General features: G+C 38.5%; 2 protein-coding genes across 2 annotated transcripts in view; one reads left to right on the top strand and one right to left on the bottom strand.

The window, feature by feature from the left end:
* PSMD1 (proteasome 26S subunit, non-ATPase 1) overlaps positions 1-21,969 on the bottom strand; it is a 75,019-nt gene that overhangs the window by 25,744 nt on the left and 27,306 nt on the right. Inside the window, exon 17 of the mRNA XM_074912270.1 lies at positions 404-518. Within this exon, the coding sequence (XP_074768371.1) occupies positions 404-518 (115 nt within the window). The remainder of the gene's footprint in view (positions 1-403; positions 519-21,969) is intronic.
* Positions 10,455-21,173, top strand: HTR2B (5-hydroxytryptamine receptor 2B). The gene is made up of 3 exons (XM_074912352.1): positions 10,455-10,764; positions 18,056-18,256; positions 20,293-21,173. The coding sequence occupies exons 1-3, from the start codon at positions 10,455-10,457 to the stop codon at positions 21,171-21,173; spliced, it is 1,392 nt and encodes a 463-aa protein (XP_074768453.1).

The following is a 21,969-nucleotide window of genomic DNA, read 5'->3' as shown; positions in this document are numbered from 1 at the left end:
TTCCTGTCACTAGCAGCCCCTTGCTCCCCGACCCCCAAAGCAATCTGTAAAAGATCAACTTCAAGAGCAAAGGTGTATTGGTTTTGGAATACTGAATATACATTTAAAGTTCAGTGGCAATTTGACAGTAAAAAAAAAAAAACCTAAGGAGAGTTTTGAAGACAAAATTCCAAGAATGTGGCAATAATGTATAAAAATATTCTTCTACTGTATCTATTCTGTACAAGCAGGAAAATAATCTCTATGCCCAGGACAGTTAAAGAATTTGAAGTAGTACTGCTCTACTCTAGCTAGCTAGCTGTGTACATGTGCAAGAAATATGATCTGTGTGTGCACCGTTTCTGCACAAATGTGTCAGGAGGGAGCAGAAACAGTCTTGGCAATGGATGCTTCTGGTCCTCACCTTGTTTCCAGTGCCTGCACAGCAGATACCCAAAGCCATGGCAGCCCCGTAACGCACATGGGGATTGTAGCTCTCTGACAGCAAAGAAACCACACTTGGACACTGCTCAGGAGTCCTAAAGAAAGCAAAAAAAGAATGATGTTTATTATTATTATTGTTTTTCAAAATATAGAGACTTCACTCTGTTCATACTGGAAAATTTTAAACTGTCCTTCCACACCATATGTTTTGCATTTCTCAAAATGTAACCAGAAGGGTGGAACAAATGGACTAAGAGAACAGGGAAGTGCACAAATGAATAAACTTTCCTATCGTTGCAGATAACACACACAGATCCCACTATTAGTCTTCCTTTTTAGTGCATATTTTCTGCCTTTAAAAGATTACCCAGCAGAATGACATATCTATTGAGATTGAGGTCTTTATCTCTAGAAATCATGCTATTGTGACAGACTTTCCACTAGCAGAGGTTTACTCTCCATGGGACACACACTACTAAATCTCTCAAGGTTGGTGGGTCCCAAACTCCCTTTAGCAGTCACTGCTTCTGCTGACTCCTCCTCACCCCCACCTAGTGCTGTAAATCAAAGCATGTGAGGAAATGCTGATGCGACACACCCCTCCAATCCATTTATCAGCAATGTCTACTGTCACCTCCTTACAATATTATGCTGTGATGTTGCTGCCTTTTAGATCTGAAATGGGAGTACACGCTCCATGCCTTGCCAGCTGGGAACCAGCGTCCTGTTGGTCATTACAGTAACAGAACTTGTAACCCAGTGCTGGGGGAGATGAAAGAAAACCCTTAATTTTCTACAGCAAGAAGCACGTGTTGCTAATGCAAACATACTTGTGAATATTGAGTATTTCTGAAGTAGGGCAGAACTCACTCACAGGATATATTCATTTCCCTCCTGTCTTTGTAGTCATATTTATTACTCCATTAATTTTGATGCCACACAAGCCATAATATTGTACACTGCCAACTCCAGCACTTCCAATGCAGCAAAGGCAAAGTTGTTTGTAAAATAAGTATCTCTGCATCAGACAAGACCGCATTCTGAACTCATAGGCATCACAAGCACATCCATCACAGCTAGTATGTTGAATTTACCCAATCTCATGACACCAGGAACACAAGAGCAATGCAAAAATGCGGTTGGCAAGTACATGCTCATGAAAAAGAAAGATGGGAAACTATAAATTGCAAATGATTTAATTACGTCTGTTTTCAAAGTTCACATCATCTAGTTATCCATTCCACCTGACTGTGTCTTACAGCCCAGAGACTAGCTTTAGTTGTCACATTCACAAGCCTAAAAGCAGTCTTGCAAGCCATTTTGACTATAAATTGATTTCAGACTGAAATGTACAAAGGAAGAGCCAACACCACCTTAGTTTTAGCTTCCCTTCTTATGTTTGCTACACTGAAAGATGGAGGTTGGTGGCGGCAACACCTGTTGTACACAGGAATCATGTAGGATCATTAACTGTCTATTAAAGCACTCAAGAAGTCAAGAGATGAAAAATCATTAAAGTATGTTCCAGCATTGGTTTTATTTAAATGAATACCTGAATCATAGAAAACAGAAGAAAAAAAGACCTTGAACAATAATCCAGTTCATTCTTTTCTTTCATTATGTCTGGGGACAGAAGACATGCTCATAACCACACATTCATACTCCAGTTATACTCTACACACAAAATCAGTTAATTTCTATTCTATTATCTCTTCCCATTTCAACACTTTCCCATAGTCTCCTTTGATAATTAGTCCTAAACTCCTCTTTACACTCCTCTCCTGATCCAGTTGATCACAGACAGGCAACACCACCACACAGGCTCCAGTCCTCCTCCAGCATTGTTGAAGGCACCCAGGTTTCAGAGGCTACTCAACCCCTTAGCAGTAATGGCAGCAAGCACCCAGATCTCCTACCTCACCCCTGCTTCCAACAGTCTGTTCCTTTATGAGTCTTCCTAAAACATCTGCATGGGGAAAGAATCCCATCTACCACCATTGCCTTGCAAAAAAACCCCCCTCCAAACAGCAGCAAAACACCACATGTAAAAGAAGAGAAAAATAAACACAAAGTTGCTGGAAACTCTGTTGCCTTTAACATGCAGCCATGATGACAAATGTTAAGAAGGGGGGAAGAGCTGGGAAATGGAACCATTCTGTCCTGCAAGGAAACAGCAGAAGTGAAGACTATAAACTAAAAGACACATTTAAAACTACCTGTCAGTCTCTTGCTCAAACAACAGCTTGGATGCTGACAATGTTTTTTTAAAAAATAAAGCTGATGTGGAGAGCAGGAGTCACAAATCCTATAATAAATGAGCCCAAGCATTCAGCTGCACAAAAGACTTCAGCTCTTGCACAAAGACTCTTAACACCTTTGTGTTTGCTTTACTTCAGCAAATGTTAAACAGGCAGATTGTGAGCCAAAGAAAGGAAAAAACATCTGGCAAAGATGTGATTATGCACTTTGAAGCATTAATCATTAAATTCCTGTTCAGAAAGCTGGATTTCAGAGAATCATTACCTTGGACATGTCTCTGCGTCTGCAGGCTCAGAAGTTCCCACACAGTTTTTATTATAAAATTATAAAATGTACACTAACTGATTATGGAATTCTTAGCCAGAGTTACATTATTGGTGGCATTAAATGCTTTTATCTCAAATCCATCCATAAAACAGTCAAACATTTTAACAGGGGACCTTCTGTAAATCCACTCTGAGAGTTAAAGCTACTCAACGGGTCCCATCACTTTCCTCAGTAACAGTCTTCTTGAGCCCGCAGTCTTCCCACATAATAGAGAACTGGAAGCCAGAATCACAAGTGGGTTGAGGAAGCAAGAGTCTTGTAAAAATTCTTATCAGAGGAACACAACTTCAGTACACAAGAGCACTGTTGGCATCAATGCTTAAGCAGTAACATTTGCTTGCTCACTTTATTGCTGAGACACTTTACAAAGTCCTACACACTGTTGCCAAAGGTAGCCCATATAAAACCAAACCCACACTTAATAAAATTCATAAAACACAAAACAATTCTGTCAAGTGATCAAAAGAAAAATTAAAGCCCTCATAAGCAGTTACAGGCTGCAATCGTGCTCCTGTGGCATTACTTCCAACTGATAACCCAGATGGGGAATATGTTTGAAACATCACCATGTTCTCCCCCCAGCCCCAGGCTTTCACCCTTCCCTTAGAGCACAGCTGCTCACTTGACACACAGCACAGTGGAGGGGCAGTCCGGCTGCTGACGGACGAAGTTTCCACTTCACTGGTACCAAGCCCCACGCAGGTTCCTAAACCAAGTCCACCCCTCCTGCTCCCTGTCAGAGACCTCCGCTACTCTGTTGTGCTGATGGCTGAATCATTCTGCTTACTGAGTAGAAACCTCCGAAGAGTATGAGAAAACTTAAAACAGTACTAAAAAAAGATAAATGGTTTATCAGAAGTCATGTTCAGCAACAGTCCTAATATGGGCATCTGCTCTTACTACACGTTAAACACCAAGATAACATCACATGAAGTATCAGGATAACATCTGGAGATTTAGTGGGCAGAAGTTTCATCTGCAGACACAATTTTTTTCCCCCTATTAAAAGCCATAGTAAAATGGAGTATATTTAATATATTTTGAGGACAGAAGCAACATACCATAGTCCTCGAGTCTGACCTTCCCATAACAAAGTCCAGTCATTTAATATAAAAATTCCTATATCAAAGCCTAAGGCACATCTCTAAACTGGGATATATATCTTAGAAAGATAGGCAATGTCTATTTTTAAAAAACAAATTATCTTTAATGCACTGGTTCCTTCCTTTTTTCCTAACGCTGGTTTTGCTCAAGCAGTTTGACTTTGCAATTACATTTTACTACAACAGCAAAATGACGACAAAAGAACAGTCTGATTATTTCCTTCATTTTCATCTGGAAACTGTTCAACTGCTCCTATATATGCCATCAAAACACAACGTCAGTGAACCCAGACCTGTATACAAAAAAAATATCACAACTAGCTTCAACTTTTTTCTGTTACCAGGAAATGAAGTGAATCAAGACAACAAAAATGCCTAAAGGTTTCTCCTATAGGGCTTCAACACAGTAGTCAACTACAGCTTTGTTTCCGCCCTACACCAGGATAAGTTTCACTGTCATGATATATGGGCTGTAGATTAAGGACTTCTCCAAGATCCCGTTTGGTTCGTTCTGGAAGTCATAAACAAAACCATAAAGAAAAATAAAGATGCACCAAGACAGTAATGAGAGATTCTCAGCAAAACATAATAGCTAGCATTTTATGAGTTTTACTCACCAACTGGCTGCTCTCAAAACCTCCACAAGAAAAAAACCCCCTATGTGCAAAGGATTTTGAATATTCATGGAAACCAAAACCAGAGGGAACAAAAGAAGCTGCTTAACTACTGCCCAATTACCTTAGCCTTAGCCTTAGCTTTTATCTCATTCCTGGGGATGCTAATCTCCTGGATATAATTAAATATAAGTGACATATTTATATACACATACAAATATTATATTCTCTGCCTAAAAGCTGACGCTTAGCTTGTGGGTGCTCTAGAATTTCTGAGAAACCAAAGAAAGTTTTGGATTTTTCATTACTTCAAAAGAGAGAGGCTCTTTTCTTAAGCCTCCAGTCAAGAATTCACAAAATAAAACCCAGGATGTCAATTGTTACTAACACAGAGTAGTATGAACAAACCACCCAGATCCGCTGGACACAGGTGGTCAGCTTTCCTTTCAGTTCATGATGTTGACCATGGAAGGTTCTCCACAGTTTGCAGAGTACCCTGAAACTGTAGTTCCTTTTCACCATGAAACATTTCTTACACCAGCCTTATTAGGAATCTGTAAGGAACCTAAACAGGTTTTTTTTCTTCTGATGATAATTACAACTGTAACATCTGCAGATACTGTAATTCTTAGCAGGCTTTATCTGTAAGCCCCTATTGGGCTACTGAAAGTTGAGGAACACTGTTAGACATTGACTGTTTAACAATTCCCTTTAGTCTTTTTTTTCCAAGAGGCATGCAACAACATCACAAGTCAAATTAAAGACTTGGACTGCTGTATCTTGAAACATATTCCACTTAAGTTTCTTAGATCACAGTCCAGTTAAAATCACATCCAAATACCTTTGTGAAGTTTATTGCCAATTCTGTAAGTTGCACATCTTGACAGGTAGAGGACTATTGCCATTTCTCTTTATTTCAGCAATATTTAAACATTAAACCCTATATATGTATATAAGGTAGAATCAATAAGTAAATAAACAGAATACTGAAAATAAACCATTAAACTCGTAATTGAGACTAAAAATGGAAGCATCTGATGCATCACTAACATACACTTATTTTTTAGTCTAAATATTTAAGGACTTTGTAACTCACTGAAAAATGAAATGTCAGAGAATTAAAGAACAATGTCAAATATATCTTTTAAATTCCTCATTAAGTTTCCTCAGTTATATTTCAAAAGATTCTAAATATTTATTACTTTATAAACTACTGGACATGAATTAATCATTTGATACAGAACTGTTTCCACAAGTTGCTTTGGTATTACAGTGACAGATTAAAAAAATAAGAAAAAGCTTAACAGAAGTTTAATTTCATCCATGAATGAGTTAATAAAGCAGGAATGCAGATATCTAATTGCACAAATAGCAATCATTTCTGAGGGGGGGGGGTGTGTAGCAGAGGGGGGCAAACATAGAAGATGGAAAACCTGCAGAGAAAAATACAACAAACTGACACATTTTGGTGTAGACTAAACACGGGTGTAAATCCCATGTCCTTCTCTCTCAACAAAAAGATCCGAGTTATTCCTGCACCAGGAATTTCCTGCAACTATCTCATGTGCAACACAGACTCCTTCTCCACAATGTTTTCCTTTGAAATGCCTCCTGGTTGCCTAAGCAAGACTTGCTGAAGAATGAGAACTTCTAGGAGGCCTCCCACTGTCAGGAGGATGAGTCTGAGCACTGCCAACAAGCACAGCAGATGAACTTGAGGGATAAGGACTGACTGAATAACACTGTCACCAGTGTCAGGTCACATCTAACGTAGATGTGGCACCACTCAAATAAAATAGCATTGGTAATTTGAAAACAGAAATAACAGCAAGGGGTAGAAAAAAAATATCTATGCATTGTTCAAATATTCCAGTTACAGTAGACTAGGAGTCGGGTCTGGCAAGATTTAGGGTTTAACACTCGCTAAACACAGGAGAGGAACTGGATGTGGGGGCAGGGTAGTGGCCTGCACAAAAAGCCTGGCCAGAAGCACGTAGTAAAGAACCTGCTGCAGATCTGTAATAGATATACAAGAGGAGGTGTTTCTCAGAAATTATTCAAACCTGGGAAAGTTCAAAAAACATCACAAAAGGAAGATAAGTTTTCATGCCATCTGAAATGAAACAGTGCACCAAGCAGGTATATGTGCTATGAAAACCTACATGCAACTAAACTCATATGATCTTTCTCTATATGAGTTCCTAAGAAAACTGTTTTCATCTGTATTTAAAAAAAATAATTTCCGTTTCAATTAGATACGAATGCATTTATACAGCTTTCATCAGCGCAATCTGCAGGCAACATCACAGCCTTCAGTTGGTGCTTCATCAAGGTGCCTCCTGACCCCGAATCTATTTAATTTAGCCATTCTAATGGCTAAAGAGATGATTTTGTCACATAAATTACATTGTAACATCCACTGAGGCATTCCAGAGAAGTGTGAACACTTGATTTTCACTTTGACCAGAACAGGTCTTTACTGCAGTAACCAACAGTGATGCTTCTCAGACAGTGATATGTGAAGAAAATTTATAAAGAGGTGATGCAGAACTTAAGTTGACAAAATTACACTTTTATAACTCTGATACTTCCCCCACACTGAAGTGATTGAGGTATAGTGTCTTCTGTGCTGTGAAAAAGAAAAATGTGAAAGGTAAAAAAACCCCAAACCAACAAACCCTTTTCAAGATAATGCTTTGGCTACAACACAGCTTGATCAGTAACTGGTGTTGATGATTAGCAGATGGTTCTGATAGATGCATTGTCTATTTTTTTTCCCCCAGAAATTGTAATTCTGTTCTTTATATTCAGAGATGTGACATGAAGATCTGCGCATGGCATACACCCACAAGTAGACCACTGAAGTTAAAGGATTAATCGTGTAGCATACTTTGGTGGTTTCACTCAGGAACATTTTTTTTTTCATTTATGATTCAGACAGACTGCCAATAGCTCCATCTCCCAAAAGCAGTCATAATTCTAGCTGCCTTTCAACAAGAAAGAAAATAGCTCAAGTGTCAATGATGAAGGAAAACAAGCTTCATCTGTACAATCAGAAAGAGTGAACACTGGTTGTATTTAATCCAACAGAAATTTTCATAAACAGTTCAAGTATGGTTAAATTAATTCCAGGAGAGCCTTCAAGATTTATAAAATAAAACAGAAGTTGATTAGACATAGCCGAGCTTAATGAAAACTGAATCCAAATGCTCATCAGCCCAATACAGTATTGTCCTCTCTTGATTTCTGTTTTTTCTGTTTTCATGTGCTCTACTCTCAGTACTGTCAGGGTGACAATGGGGAGGTGGTCAGATAACAAATACCTTTATTTCCTAATACAGACTTTTCTCAAGAATAAAGATATCAAAAGTCAATTGCAAGTCAATACTGCATGGAATATTACTGAAGGTTTCCTTTAAACAGGAAAAATAAGGAATGAGTGAAAACTACTTTGATGGAAATTTTATTGTATGATCTGAACACACTAAGTCAAATATTTCTATTAATTTCTGGCAGCAGCTTTCTCTCTTCAGCTCCAAAGCAGCTGTATCCTAAAGACACAATTTCTTTTTAATTTTTTTAAAAGAAATATAAATTGATTCACAGTTCACTGATGACCCGATTCCCAGCTCAAGCCTGGTGAGCACTAGCAATTCATGGAATGTAATGGCCAGTGGTGATATACAAGGGGTTAGACCATGATCTCATGGTCTCTTCTGGCCTTAAACTCAAGGACTCTGTTACACACTTGTCCAGCTGATGTCCTTGGAAGTGAGCTCTATTTCCATTTCAATGTGGAGCTCTAAGACACACACATCTGACTGAAAGTTGGAGGGTAACAAAAGAGAACACATGATAATAAAAAGCAGCTGCATGAAGAAATATTTAAAGTAGCAGTGCACACACAAAATAGCTTGCTAAACAATACTGTTATAAAATTAGTCAAGAAAAAACCTGGAGTGTTTATAGGGCAGCAGAACTTTTTAGGGTTAACCATGCTTCCGTCCAGAGAGCAAGCGAGCAAGAGCGAGTGCGCACAGGCATCCACAGCTCTGGTGCCCGGAGCTACAATACTGGAGCATGAAGGGTCGTTTACAGGATCTGCAAACCCTGATACAGCTACAAGGAGCACACATTATTGTACTGGAGCACGGAATCAATTAACCCTCTCTGGCTCTTTTCCAGCCAAAGCCCCTCTCATTCTCTTCCCTGCTTTTCAAGCACTGGAGCTGGATACACTGGAATGAGTCAATCAACAAACAAGGGAAGCAGCAGACTGTGAGCTTTGCTAATGAAAACTGCATAGACTCTGCTAATCACTTAAGTAAAATCATCAAAGGAATGGAAGAGAAACAACAGCAAAAAAAGAACACAACCTTATTTCTATCATTTTTTAAATGTGACAGGAATGAATCTTCTCCACCATTCAAGAGTTGGAGAAAATACCTGGGTAGGAAATACAGTTTTCCCAAAATAGGAATTCTTAATCTTGGTGTTAGAGGAAACCTAAGTGCTAAACAAAAACGCATACAGACAAGCTTTAGAAAAATTATAAAAACCAAAACCAAATGAACAATCTGTTTTTCAGAAAGTAGTGAAAAATCTTATCTTAAAATCCACCATGTGATGAAAAAGAAGATTATAAAGGATCTTCTTGGATGCAAAGTGGACTCTACTAAAATGCACGAGAAAAAGGTAAGGTTTCCTTCACCTGAAAATTGCAACACATCATATCTTCTCAGTAACTGAGCGTTCGTTCAGCTTAATGCCGTGACAGCTGTTTTAGTCTCTGCTTCAAGGGGGAAATGTAAGCGTTAAAGTCTTCAGCAGAGTTGAGAGAGAGAAACAGAAAGAAAAAGAGAGGGAGAGAAAAGGCTGTGCTTAATAAAAGCCCTGCTCAGATTACAAAATCAAGCAGTTTACTCCCCCCCACACACACCCTCCCCCCCCCAAGTAATGGATAAATTTAGATGTCTCAGTTCCATAAATCTTTACGGTCCCCTTGAGACTGTCACCAGTGTTTTATTGTCTACAGCTTCCTGACCCTCACCTGATAAATTAGTAACTGTAGACATTAAAACGGAAACCTCATACATCATTTCTGAAGATATTTTTGGGGTGACCCTCTGTGAAGAAATAGGATTCTTAATAAGGGGAAAGATGGGAACTGCTGTCTGCCTACGCACACACTGCTAGAGACTAGACACTCAGGAGAGGAGGAGTTGCATATACATAACGCAAGTATCTGCCTTTGCATCAGTCTGTACTTACAAAGAGCAAATCTATGTACACCGTACCTAAAGGGAACCATTTGGCATCCAAATTAATCTATCACTTTTTACTGCAATCAAAAGAAAAAAAAAAAAAAGCAGCTAATGCACTGCTTACTTTTCACAGCTATTGAACTGTCTCCTATAATCTTCTGAAACCTGAACCTCGCTATAAAGGGGAAACCAGACCACTGAACCCTACCAACCAGAGATGGACACAAGACAGGACTTTCATTTTTAAGACCTAATTGCGCCCAGCAAGGCACAGGATAAAAAAAATGGATACCAGCTCGGACATGGTTACTGTATCTCAAAATAGCAGATGACCAGTTTACCATACTGACCATGCTGGCCTTTCTTCAGGACCATCCTGGACCAGAAAGGAACAGTGAACTCTCACATCATACACAATTCCTGCGCAAAATACAGCTCCTGAATACATTCTGCTGGACACAAAAATGTCCTATCCTCTACATTTCTTGAATGGGTCTGGAGTTGGCAATGGATCTTTGTCGCCTCTCTCAGTAACGGGAGAACCCAAGCAGGACTACTCAAGTGACGAACAAGGAAACAAAGTGCGTTGGGCAGCTTTACTGATCCTCCTGGTGATAATCCCCACCATTGGGGGGAACATACTTGTCATACTGGCAGTGTCTCTGGAGAAAAAGTTGCAATATGCTACCAACTACTTTTTGACATCCTTGGCGGTGGCAGATTTGCTTGTGGGTCTGTTTGTGATGCCGATAGCCCTTCTCATAATATTATTTGGTAAGTACAGTGCATTTGTTTCATCAGACTAGCATATGGGGTATGATTTGGGGAGGTCTAATTTAAATCGAAAAACTGTCTGCTTTCCACCATTACAATTTTAAAAATCACTTGGATGAGGGCTGCTAAATCTTCTCTCCCTCTCACCTTAATATAGCTTAATGTCTTTATGGGAAGTATACCCACTGTGGATATTCTCTCCTTTGAAACAAACCATTCAAAAATCATCCAAGAATCAGAACAAACTAAATTGGAGCTGGACATGGGAAATTACATTTTCTACAGTGTAATATTATTTTTAACAACATCAGCACAACGCTGGCATCTGTTCTGCTGGATATGACACTAATTGCAGACAATCTTCTCCTAAAAAACGTGAAATGAATACTAGGCATCTATTCAGTACACTGAACATGTTTTGAACTTTCTAGGAGTCAGGCACCTGATTTTACCTTAGCATTGACTCTAAGTTCCATAAGCAGTCAGAGATGGTCTCTGGCACCATCAGTGACAACAAACTTTACCAGTACCAGTTTCAAAGAAACTGATTTTCTCCCACTGTAGGGAAAGTGGCAGGTTTGTAAAGTGTCACAAAGAATTAACTCATCTGTCAGGCCCAGGAAGCCTCCATCTGTGTACCTAATGTTTGAGATTCAGATTTATCCATTTAGTCTGGTTCATATGGAGAAAAACCAGGCATTTTTTACAGGACTATACACTGGGTGTGACATTTTCTTTCTGGTTAGACACTACAGAACAAGCACAACTTTTAAATATTCTCTCATACCCTGCTTTATCTCAGATATTGCTTTTGACAACTAATCAGAGGCAGCTCTACGGGAAAGTCTCCTCTTCTACTCCTAAAGTTTCTTTAAGAATACATTTTAAATGGTCTATTTTCATGTCATACAAATGCAGAAAAAAAATCAACGAGATGGGTTTTTCAGTAAACTTACGGATTTACACAATTATCTTTAAGATACAGATTACAACTGGGTCCTACATAATGAAAGTCTGCAGGAATTCATTTTTCCTATGCTAGATCTGGAAGAGTTGCCTGAGCAACAAGCAAATATAATCATAAACTTTATTTCAAAAGGCCATCAGTAGCTTTTGTTTGCTGCAGAAGGCTGGTATCACTTTATTAACAAATGTGTTTATTCACTAAATGCCTTGAGACTAAATGTCTGTGTATTACAGACTGCTTTCTCCCTAAACACAAGTATGAACTGGAGGTGAGAATTCAGTGTTGAGACCATAAAATAGTCTTTTTTCAAGCAACAGTTTCTAAAAAGAAAAATGACTGTATATGACCAGGACAGTGATTTCTAACTTGAAAATAACCAGTCACTGATATAAAAAGCTGTGGTATGTCATATGTGTGCGTATGTGAGTGTAGAGGCAAGAAACCGATATGTATATACATACTTATACACAGATACTGTAACTGCTTAGTTCCTGCCAAAGACCTCAATAATAAAAATAAAACTACTAACCATATAAAGTACTAGCATTAGACTAGCAATCAATACAAAGGAAAGGCGAGTTCAGGATTTTGTGGAGTTGTTTTTTCGTGGTGGTAGTTTTTTGGTTTGGATTTTTAATTTTTTTTTCATTTTCTAGACTAGTAAATCTTTTCTTTTAACTTTATAAAGAGACTATTTCTCCTTAATCTCTCAATTAATCCAGTGCGAAACCCTGGTTACAACAGTTTAAAGCATGCTAGGAATCTTAATTTTAAAGTCAAACAAAAGCATCTTTCACGTTGCAGGAAATTTACAAGAAAGTAGCCAAATTAGTTATAATTAACTAAGTAAGACTGTGACCAGCCTTTCACATAGCAGTGGTTAAAACTGAAATTTCTTGCATACAAGTCTTTGGCAGCCAACCAGAAAAACTGCTTTGCCTCTTCACCGACTGGGAGAAGATGCTGAGGTGTTTATAGAAGTTCAAAGCATGAGCAAAACACGAGGAGTTACTGGAATGAAGCTAGAACAGACATTTAAATACATAACAAGTCTAAATCTTGAAGCTACATTAGCCAGATAACTACTTGAACCTAGAATAATCACTGATAGCCACAGAGCCAATTAAATCTCCTGGCACTTCCACACAGGAATGTTTCCATAATAATGAAATAGCTGGGTGCAGCTTCTAGATACAGAATACAAATATTATGCTTCCGATTTGGGGCTGATATCTAATTACGTGCAGAGTATTTGAGGGAAAAGGTGTGAACTGAAGTGCAGTCACATTACATGATCCTGACTGCATAAACTAATGTGTCACAGAGTGTTCAAATTCAAAACCTACTACAGATATTGGCTCCATGCCCTGATAGTATGCTTACAGAAAAATCTTCAGAAGTAGACTATCTCTGTAATAAAGAGATGTCTCTTTTATACATAAATAAATAAATCTGTAGCTTACTCACAGGTTATAATGCCATGAGCAGCAGATTGTTTCTCAGCAGAGCGACCAAAATGTACTCTGGTACAAATATACACTGCAATTTTAATTTAGGAGTGCAAGTGTCAGAATATACAAACAGTTCATTGCTTTTATTGCTTGCTAAATTCTTCTCATTTCTTTAAAAAAAAAAAAAAGGAGGGCATGTTAGGAAATAATTGCATTCTCTGAAATCTAGCTTTCATAAGAGTTATCCAAGTTTCTAACACTCAGAACTACTAAAAGAAAGCAAAACCGTTGTTATTCATCAGACAGTGAAATTCACAAATAAGCTTGAGAGATCCTCTCATTTGCAAAGTCTGCAGCAGGAAGAAGTCTGTTGTCCATGGCTTGGTGGACACTAGGTTACCTGGAGACAGGGTATGTAACATCATTTAAAATATATTCTCCATTCCTGATATTCATCCACTTAAAAATCAGAAGGTAAAGCTGATTGTCCTAGGCTGCAAACCATTATTTTTAAAATCTATCACAAACAATCACCATCTTAATCTTCCCCCATTACTGATGAAGCAAATCTTCCTTTCTTCCTTGTGCAAACTACCAGAGAAAACTGCTTTAACTGAAGGCTACTTTCCAAAATCTCTAAATCTAAATAAGAAAATAAAGGTGCATTCCTCACAAAGAAACTCTAATTAAAAACAAAACAACTTTGGCTAAATTTAAAAAAATCTACATGACAGCAAACAACTACTGTTGAAGCTAAAATTGTAGCAGAGAAATAAAGACAGGCAACCACAGGGGTGAAACAGCAAGAGAGCAGCCTGGAAACTCCAGGTCTATGCAGTCCACAAAGCTGAATACTGACATGAGGGTGAACACCAGACACGCAGGCTACACACACGATTGAAGCCTATACTTAACTCAGCTAGTGATTAAAAATATCCAATTTCCACCTCAGTAAAAGCATTATTATCTAACAGCAACAAAATCCTTTATAGGCAACACGCTTCAGCGGCCCTTATTGCAGTAGAACAAATGGTTTCCACGTCAGTTTAAAGAACTCCCTTAATCAAGTTTACACATGCACACAAGCAGTGCTTTCTCCTAGCCTTTCAAAAAATGTTTTGACTTATAGCAAGAGCAGCTCTTCTATACTGTATTTTGTTTTAAGGGTTACACATTTCCAAGGTACTTCCTATAAATAAAGCTTTTCTTATGTAAAAACTATCAAGGGTAGGCAGTTGTGGTAAAAGCTCATCTTACCCTTCTTAATGCAAAGCAAATCTTAAAACATGTATTTTATCTTGTATTGACTCAAAATAAGGAAAACAGTCTGTAACAGCAGCACTACTGCAGCGCTGAGAAGATCCAAGGCAAGGTTTTTAGGAAGGAGGAATATCTTTTTATCTTGTACCACCTGATGAAGAACCCAGAAAGTTTTGAGACAGCCACGTTTGTCAGATAACCTAGGCATTTTAAAAAATAATTTAAAAATCCAATTCACTAGTTTCTTCAAATCAACATTTCAACTCCCAAGGAAAAAGAAGGTGGAGAATGTCAGTCAGCCCAGTAAATGCTCTGATCTGCTTCAGCAGTCTGGATCTATACTAGGAGATTCAGAACTTCTAACAATCCAACTAAGCATGACCTGCTAATGACTTTGTATCAGCACTGGGCAGGATGTACTCATTTTACCTTTAGTTTGAATTATAAAGCAAGACAACAAGCAAGCAGGTCACCATTATGTTCAAGGGACAGCAATGCTTTCTGAGTCCTGAGGCCAAATTAATTATCCATCTTTTCCCTACTCCCAAACTAACAGAACAGGCCAACAGTGACAACACCAACACCAGGAAAGCACAAAATCTCAGTCCAGAGCAGTCCTTCAAACACTAGGCACAGAGCTTCCAACACAGGTGTAACCAACAAATCAAGTAAAACCAAAATATATCACGGTATGAATCCTAGACAACTATGTGACACTTCTGGACCTTAAGGTATTGGTTTCATAATATTTGGTTTGTTTAAATAATAACCATATTCTTCAATTCTTGTCACCTACTGCATTTAAAGTCTACCCTGATTTTGTCTAGATAAAAAAACATCTCATGCACACAAATACATAATGCTGTAAGTATAATACATAATGCTATAATCACAAATGTGATAACATATTGCCTTCTGCACCCAGTTCAAACCAAGACAAAAATAAAGACAAAGCTTTCTCTGTTCAGTTGCACTTATCAACTAACAAAAGCTCTTACAACTCGTAAAATGTACAAAGTTGCTTTCCATCAGATAGCGGTTTAAATGCATCTATATTTAAAAGAAGAAAAAGGGCTTTTTGTTGCAAAATATTTGAGGGTTTTCTTCTGCAAAGGCTAAATTAATTACAAAAGGAGAGAATCTGTCACACTGCAATTCTCCAAAAAGCAAAGCACTTATAATCCAGGGAGCAGCATGTAAGTACTCTCCAACAGAAGTATTAGCTGCTCACTTGAAATCCAGCTGTGTTACCTGCCATCCTTCAATGGCACTTTCCATTGTTCACATTTTATCTGCCCTAGTTGTTCATTACAGAGTCAAAAGTAGTCATCTTATTTTTCTGGAGTGAGCAAAAACATTTAAAGCCTATCAAATCAATTATTTCCTTTAATGGTAATTTTTTACCCTCACTTTTTTTCTTTTTTTACAGCTGGTTACATGAGCCACAAGATACTTGGGTTTTCCTTTTTTTTTTTCTTTAGAAAGGCACCATACCTTACTGCCAGTTGAAAGTGTAGATAGAAAAGTTAAATGAGTAAGCGTTACATAATGTACTAATTGCAACCTTCTCATACCTGCCTGACAGAATAATTTTTTAAAGCATAATTTTAACCATGATATCTATTTTAGGAAATATGCTGTTAGATACTAAAATTTACTAGTTAATGATTTGAAAATAGACTGCCTCTTCTCCTTCTGCCTCACTGCCTACATCACAGAATCATTCAGGTTGCAAAAGACCCCTGGGATCATCGAGCCCAACCATCAGCCCTACTCTACAAAGTTCTCCCCTACACCATATCCCCAGCATCTCATCTAAATGACCCTTAAACATATCCAGGGATAGTGACTCCACTACTTCCCTGGGCAGCCTATTCCACTGTCTGACCACTCTTTCTGTGAAAAATTTTTTCCTAACGTCCAGCCTAAACCTCCCCTGTTGCAGTTTAAAGCCATTCCCTCTTGTTCTGTCACTAATTACCTGTGAGAAGAGACCAGCACCAACCTCTCTACAATGTCCTTTGAGGTAGTTGTACAGAGTGATGAGGTCTCCCCTTAGCCTTCTCCTCCTCAAACTAAACAGTCCCAGCTCCTTCAATCGCTCCTCACAGGATTTATTCTCCAGGCCCTTCACCAGCTTCACTGCTCTCCTCTGCACTCGCTCCAGCACCTCAATATCTCTCTCATATTGAGGTGCCCAAAACTGGACACAATACTCACTGCAGTACTCACTGGCCTCACCAGTGCAGGACTATCACCTCCCTACTTCTCTACATCATTCTCACCTGGAGTCCACTGCTTTGGGGATAGATGAGGTTCCGTTCAGGGCTCCATCCATTCTTTAACAGGCAAGGTTTTCCAACATAGGTAAGAGTACAGACAAGTACGTACTATATACGACTTTATAAAATTTTCCATCCTCTGGAGTTTATAATTCAAATCGAGGCATCACTATTATAATTTTTTTTTTCTGAAAAAAATGTTTTAATCTCAAACTACCCTAACATTACCACATTGATAAGACTGGGCATTATGATAGACCAGCTCATTCAGCATTCTCAGCACACAGATCTATTTATTCAGTGCAAGGAAATTAAAACCAATCTGATTTGTTAGAAATGTCGGGTTTGGGTTTTTTTTTCCTTAATTGTCATTCCATGAAGAACTGATTTCTCTGGCAATATTATTAATGTGCCTACTGATTGAGTACAGCTGAATTTTATAAGGAAGGAGAATATATATTTAGTACATCAACTTCTACCATTAGAAATAGAAAAAACTTCTGTGTTCACACATTCTTCCCTAGGACTACAGAACATTCTTATAGACACATAACACTAAGGTGCACCTCAAGTTAAATGCTGCTAGTGCTGGATTGCAATGCAAACTACTTGAGTGAAAATAAAGCAGCTAAGAAAAAAAAAAAATCGAGTTTCATTAAAGTTCATTCAGTTTGGTGTTGTAAACATTGATGAAAAATATGAGCCTTTTGGAAAGCTGAATGCTACAAAACCTTTATCTGGGACACAATGCAGCTGACAGACCCTATGTTTGCTATAAAGATTAACATTAAAGACTGACGACTACTGTACAAAACAGGATGCCAGACTTAAAATCCAAGCCATCGCTCTTGGGGGGTGGGGTGGGAAGGCACACATGAAAGCCCTTCAATTTTTATTAAATCATTACTGAGACAGAAGAGCCCTGCTCTGCCACATTAGTGCTCAACTGTATCTGGTCAAGTGACACAGTAAACTAATTTTAAAACTGTGTGAACTAGATACTTAGAGACCACTACTAAGATTCAACCATAATTCTGCAATGATTGACTAATACATTGGTTATGACCCTTGCCACAAAGAGTTTATGATCTGAAAAGGACAAAAAGATAAGGAAAGGTTTGTAATACACAAACAGCCTGATCAATATGATGGCAGCAACCATGCTAGTTAGGAGCTAACTAAAGTGTAAGACAGAATCCAGCTGAGGCAGTGACAAAGCTCCGTTCCTGTAGTATTACGAGCTTCTCAAAGGTACTGATGCCAAGGGAAAACCACACACTGAAACCTCTCAAAAAAGTTTAGATTCTAATGAATTTTCTGTTCTCTTTCAGACAATGCCTGGCCTTTTCCAACTGCCTTGTGTCCTATCTGGCTGTTCCTTGATGTCCTCTTTTCCACAGCTTCCATCATGCACCTCTGTGCCATCTCACTAGACCGCTACATTGCGATTAAAAAGCCAATCCAGGCTAGTCAGTACAATTCATGGGCTACAACAATCATCAAAATCATCGTGGTTTGGCTCATTTCAATAGGTATGTGAGACTCGGAGACTGAAAAAGGAGTGCAGAAGTTTTTCATGTCCAAAACAATACGTGAAAGCTGGGCAAAATGGAAACTCTAGTCAAGTATTATTGATTAGCAGACCCTAACACCTGGGCTGGCCTAAGTCCACCTCTTAGATCATACATAGCTACATCACAAAAATCTACCTGAACCACTACTCTTTATCAGGCTTATCAGAAAGGGCAAGGATTGAGTAGGGATAATCACCACTCTTCTTCATGGTCCTAAACATCATAAAACCAGAAGATAGTATCTGCATGTATAGCATGTCTCCTGGGAAAGCAAGATTTCATGTTCCTGTGGTAGCATATTCTGTCCCAAACACAGCTGTAAGCCTTTAGTAGATGCTGCTAAAATCCATGCCTTAGAATTATCCCATGAAGCAAGTAAATAGAGGTTAATTACTTACATCAAAGACTGAAAGATAAATGAGTGGATAGTAACATTCACACCGAAGACTGAGATGCACTGGCAATATAGCACGTAGAAAGGCTAACTCCCAAACAAAAAAAAACCAAAACCAAACAAAGCTGAACGATTTATATAAAGGATGTCAATGTATAAATTTTTATTATATTAACACCTCTGTGATATGCATGTGGCACCTCACCTGTCTTTCATGCTTAAAAAAATAAATCTGTTAAATGAGCTAAGGAGGTGAAAACACTTAATTCAAATCACTCAATGCATGCTGCAGGCAGCCACAGGCATAGTGCTATACATTCTCTGGGCAAGAAAAAAACGAAAATTATTCTGGATTATTAAGGCCAATGATGAATAGGAGAATGGGTACATCCACCTTCTTGGATGAGACATACACACCTAAACCTAAAAATTCCAACTTGAAAAAAATTCTGGAAGAGCTGTTCTAACAGGAGAAAATATGCTATCTCTATTTTATCACAAGGAAACTGTTAGCATGACAAGACACTTAAAAGCTGACCTTTTAATGCCTGATTTATTGTTATTAATCAGTGCTGTACTTTTTCTTTTTTATCTAACACAAAAATACTCTGCAGCTGAGCCAAGTTCTCCAAATCAAAGGTTAATTTGGTTCAATCCTCATTTTAAATGTTTGTTGTATCTGAAGGTGTCCCTCTTACTAAGAAAGGGATCAAATGTCTGAAGGGTAAACCATTTTGCTCTTGCTGCCTTCAACCAACTTCAGTAAGCAGAGTAGCAGAGGAATACAGTAAATCCCTAGATCTCATTAAGTGGTATCAGGAAACATGGCACAAATAACCTTCACCAGACAGCAAGGAACCCATTGTTTTTGTTGTAAAGTCAGCCTGCTGGCAAATGAAGTGCTGACTGTAATTTAGTGGTTATAAAAAATTAATTTAAAAGACAAGACTGCTAACATTTTTTTTTAAACAAGTGGTGAATTACAGAGCTAGCTAGCCTCATTTAAACACTCTTAAATATGTAAGAGACTTTAAACAACAAATCCATCTCTAACACACACTGCATAATTCTGGCAACTAGTTAACTACTTGTATATATGAAAGTCAAGCAGGGTGAAAAAAATCAGCTGTGTCCAGTCTCTTGATGTGGTTAAGATAAGAAGGAAAGATGAGATTTATGTATTTACAGAACTGCCTTTCAAAAAGTGCAAAGGTTACTCGGGGGGGGGGTGGGGAGCAGATGGCATTAGGGAAACACATTTCACTGGAGGAAAACCCATGCTAATTCTAACAACTAGAGTCAAAGCAATTCATGTGTTTTACACTTGAGAAGTTGGCAACTTTATACGGCTTCCTCACTTGCTAAGGGTTAGGCCTAATCTACTTAGAAAGGGCACTCTGTAAAGCTGAGCTTGCCAAGTCTTGCAAAGTACTATTTGCCCAATTACCCATGTGATGGTCTCAACATGTTCTCTCCGTCACCCTGTGCCTGCTCCAGAGCTCAGGAACTACCTTTCTTTAGAGACTGTCAGGCTTCAGGTCCAAAAAAAGAGATTGCAAGCAATTATCGTATGCTGAAGTACTTGGTTTTTCTCCTGTAGGCATTGCTATTCCAATCCCTATCAGAGGCATTGAAGATGGCAATGGCAACTCTACAAACATCACGTGTGTCCTGATGCCGGATCGTTTTCATGACTTCATTCTTTACGGATCAGTGGCCGCATTCTTCATACCCCTTGCTATCATGATAGTCACTTATTTTCTGACAATCCAAGTGCTACGCAAGAAGGCCTACTTGATCAACAAGCCACCTCAGCGTTTCACTTGGTCAACTGTGTCCACAGTATTTCAGCGTGACACAACACCTGCCTCCTCACCAGAAAAGATAGCCATGCTAAATGGCTCTAGAAAGGACAAGACTTTGCCCAATGACATGCCTATCTGCAGAACATCTACTATTGGGAGGAAGTCCATGCAAACAATCACCAACGAACAAAGGGCATCAAAAGTTCTAGGGATTGTATTTTTTCTTTTCTTGTTGATGTGGTGCCCATTCTTCATAACAAACATAAGTTCAGTTCTGTGCAACTCCTGCAACAAGGAGATTTTTCAAAAGCTTATGGAGATATTTGTTTGGATAGGATATGTATCTTCAGGAGTGAACCCTCTTGTCTATACACTCTTCAACAAAACATTTAGGGAAGCTTTCAGCAGGTATATCACTTGCAACTACAGGACCACAAAGCCTATCAAGGCTCTTCGGAAGGGCTCCAGCAGGATCTCTTTCAGAAGCTCTGTGGCAGAAAATTCCAAGCTCTTTGTCATGCATGGGATGAGAAATGGGATTAACCCCATTATGTACCAGAGCCCAATGAGGCTGAGGAGCTCACCCATCCAAGCATCATCAGCCATTCTGCTGGATACATTGCTGCTCACAGAGAATGAAATTGATAAAACAGAAGAACAAGTCAGCTACGTATAGTGGAATAGCAGCCATGTCCATATCGTAGTATTTACCTTATGTATTATTCTAGGTAACCGTGCTATAAGAGGATATAAATACTATTGTTTTCTGTTATTTATGCAAGCAATATCTTATAAATTTATATTAATTTATCTCCTCCAAAGTTTCCTCTACTTTAACTCCAACCCCATGGTGGCACCACAGCTTCATTCCATGATAAATGACTAATGCAGAACTGTAGCCTACAGGAAGAGGGAAATAAATAAAAGTTAAATCAGTTTGAGTACCTGACTTCAGTTATCATCTTCAGTCTCTTCAAAGTATATTCTTGTAAGAAAAGCATCTCTGTACAAACGCTACTTTAACATTCATCTCCGGTGAGACAACAGAACACTCTGTAGGTTGATGCTCTATGATGAAATTACCAGTGGGATACAAGCTTGCTGGTTTTAATTTGTGTAAACAAAACAGCACACAAGCTGACTGCATTGCCTCCTACAGATCCACTCCTCTGCTAAGACTGCGTATGGAAGCACAAGCTTTCTTGTTCTCAGAGTATGTATATCAGAAGCAAAATCACTCACTCCAGAGACCAAAATGTGTATGTGTCCATTCCACAAGGGGTAAAACTGGTTCTTAGCAGTGTGAGAAAAGATTCCATTGCTGAAATTATCCATTTGTGGTTTTACTGTAGGGGTGGGCAGAATATCTCACCCACCTGAATTTCATCTCCATTACTCTAACATATACATAAGCCTAGTATTGTCAGATTTGTCACAGAAAAATGCCATTTGTTCTTTTCATACTAAGAAAA

This window comes from Athene noctua, chromosome 8 (assembly GCF_965140245.1).
Source record: "Athene noctua chromosome 8, bAthNoc1.hap1.1, whole genome shotgun sequence".
NCBI classification, from domain to species: Eukaryota; Metazoa; Chordata; class Aves; order Strigiformes; family Strigidae; genus Athene; species Athene noctua.
Note: the sequence above shows the minus strand (reverse complement) of the source record. Positions and strands in the feature narration are given on the sequence as shown.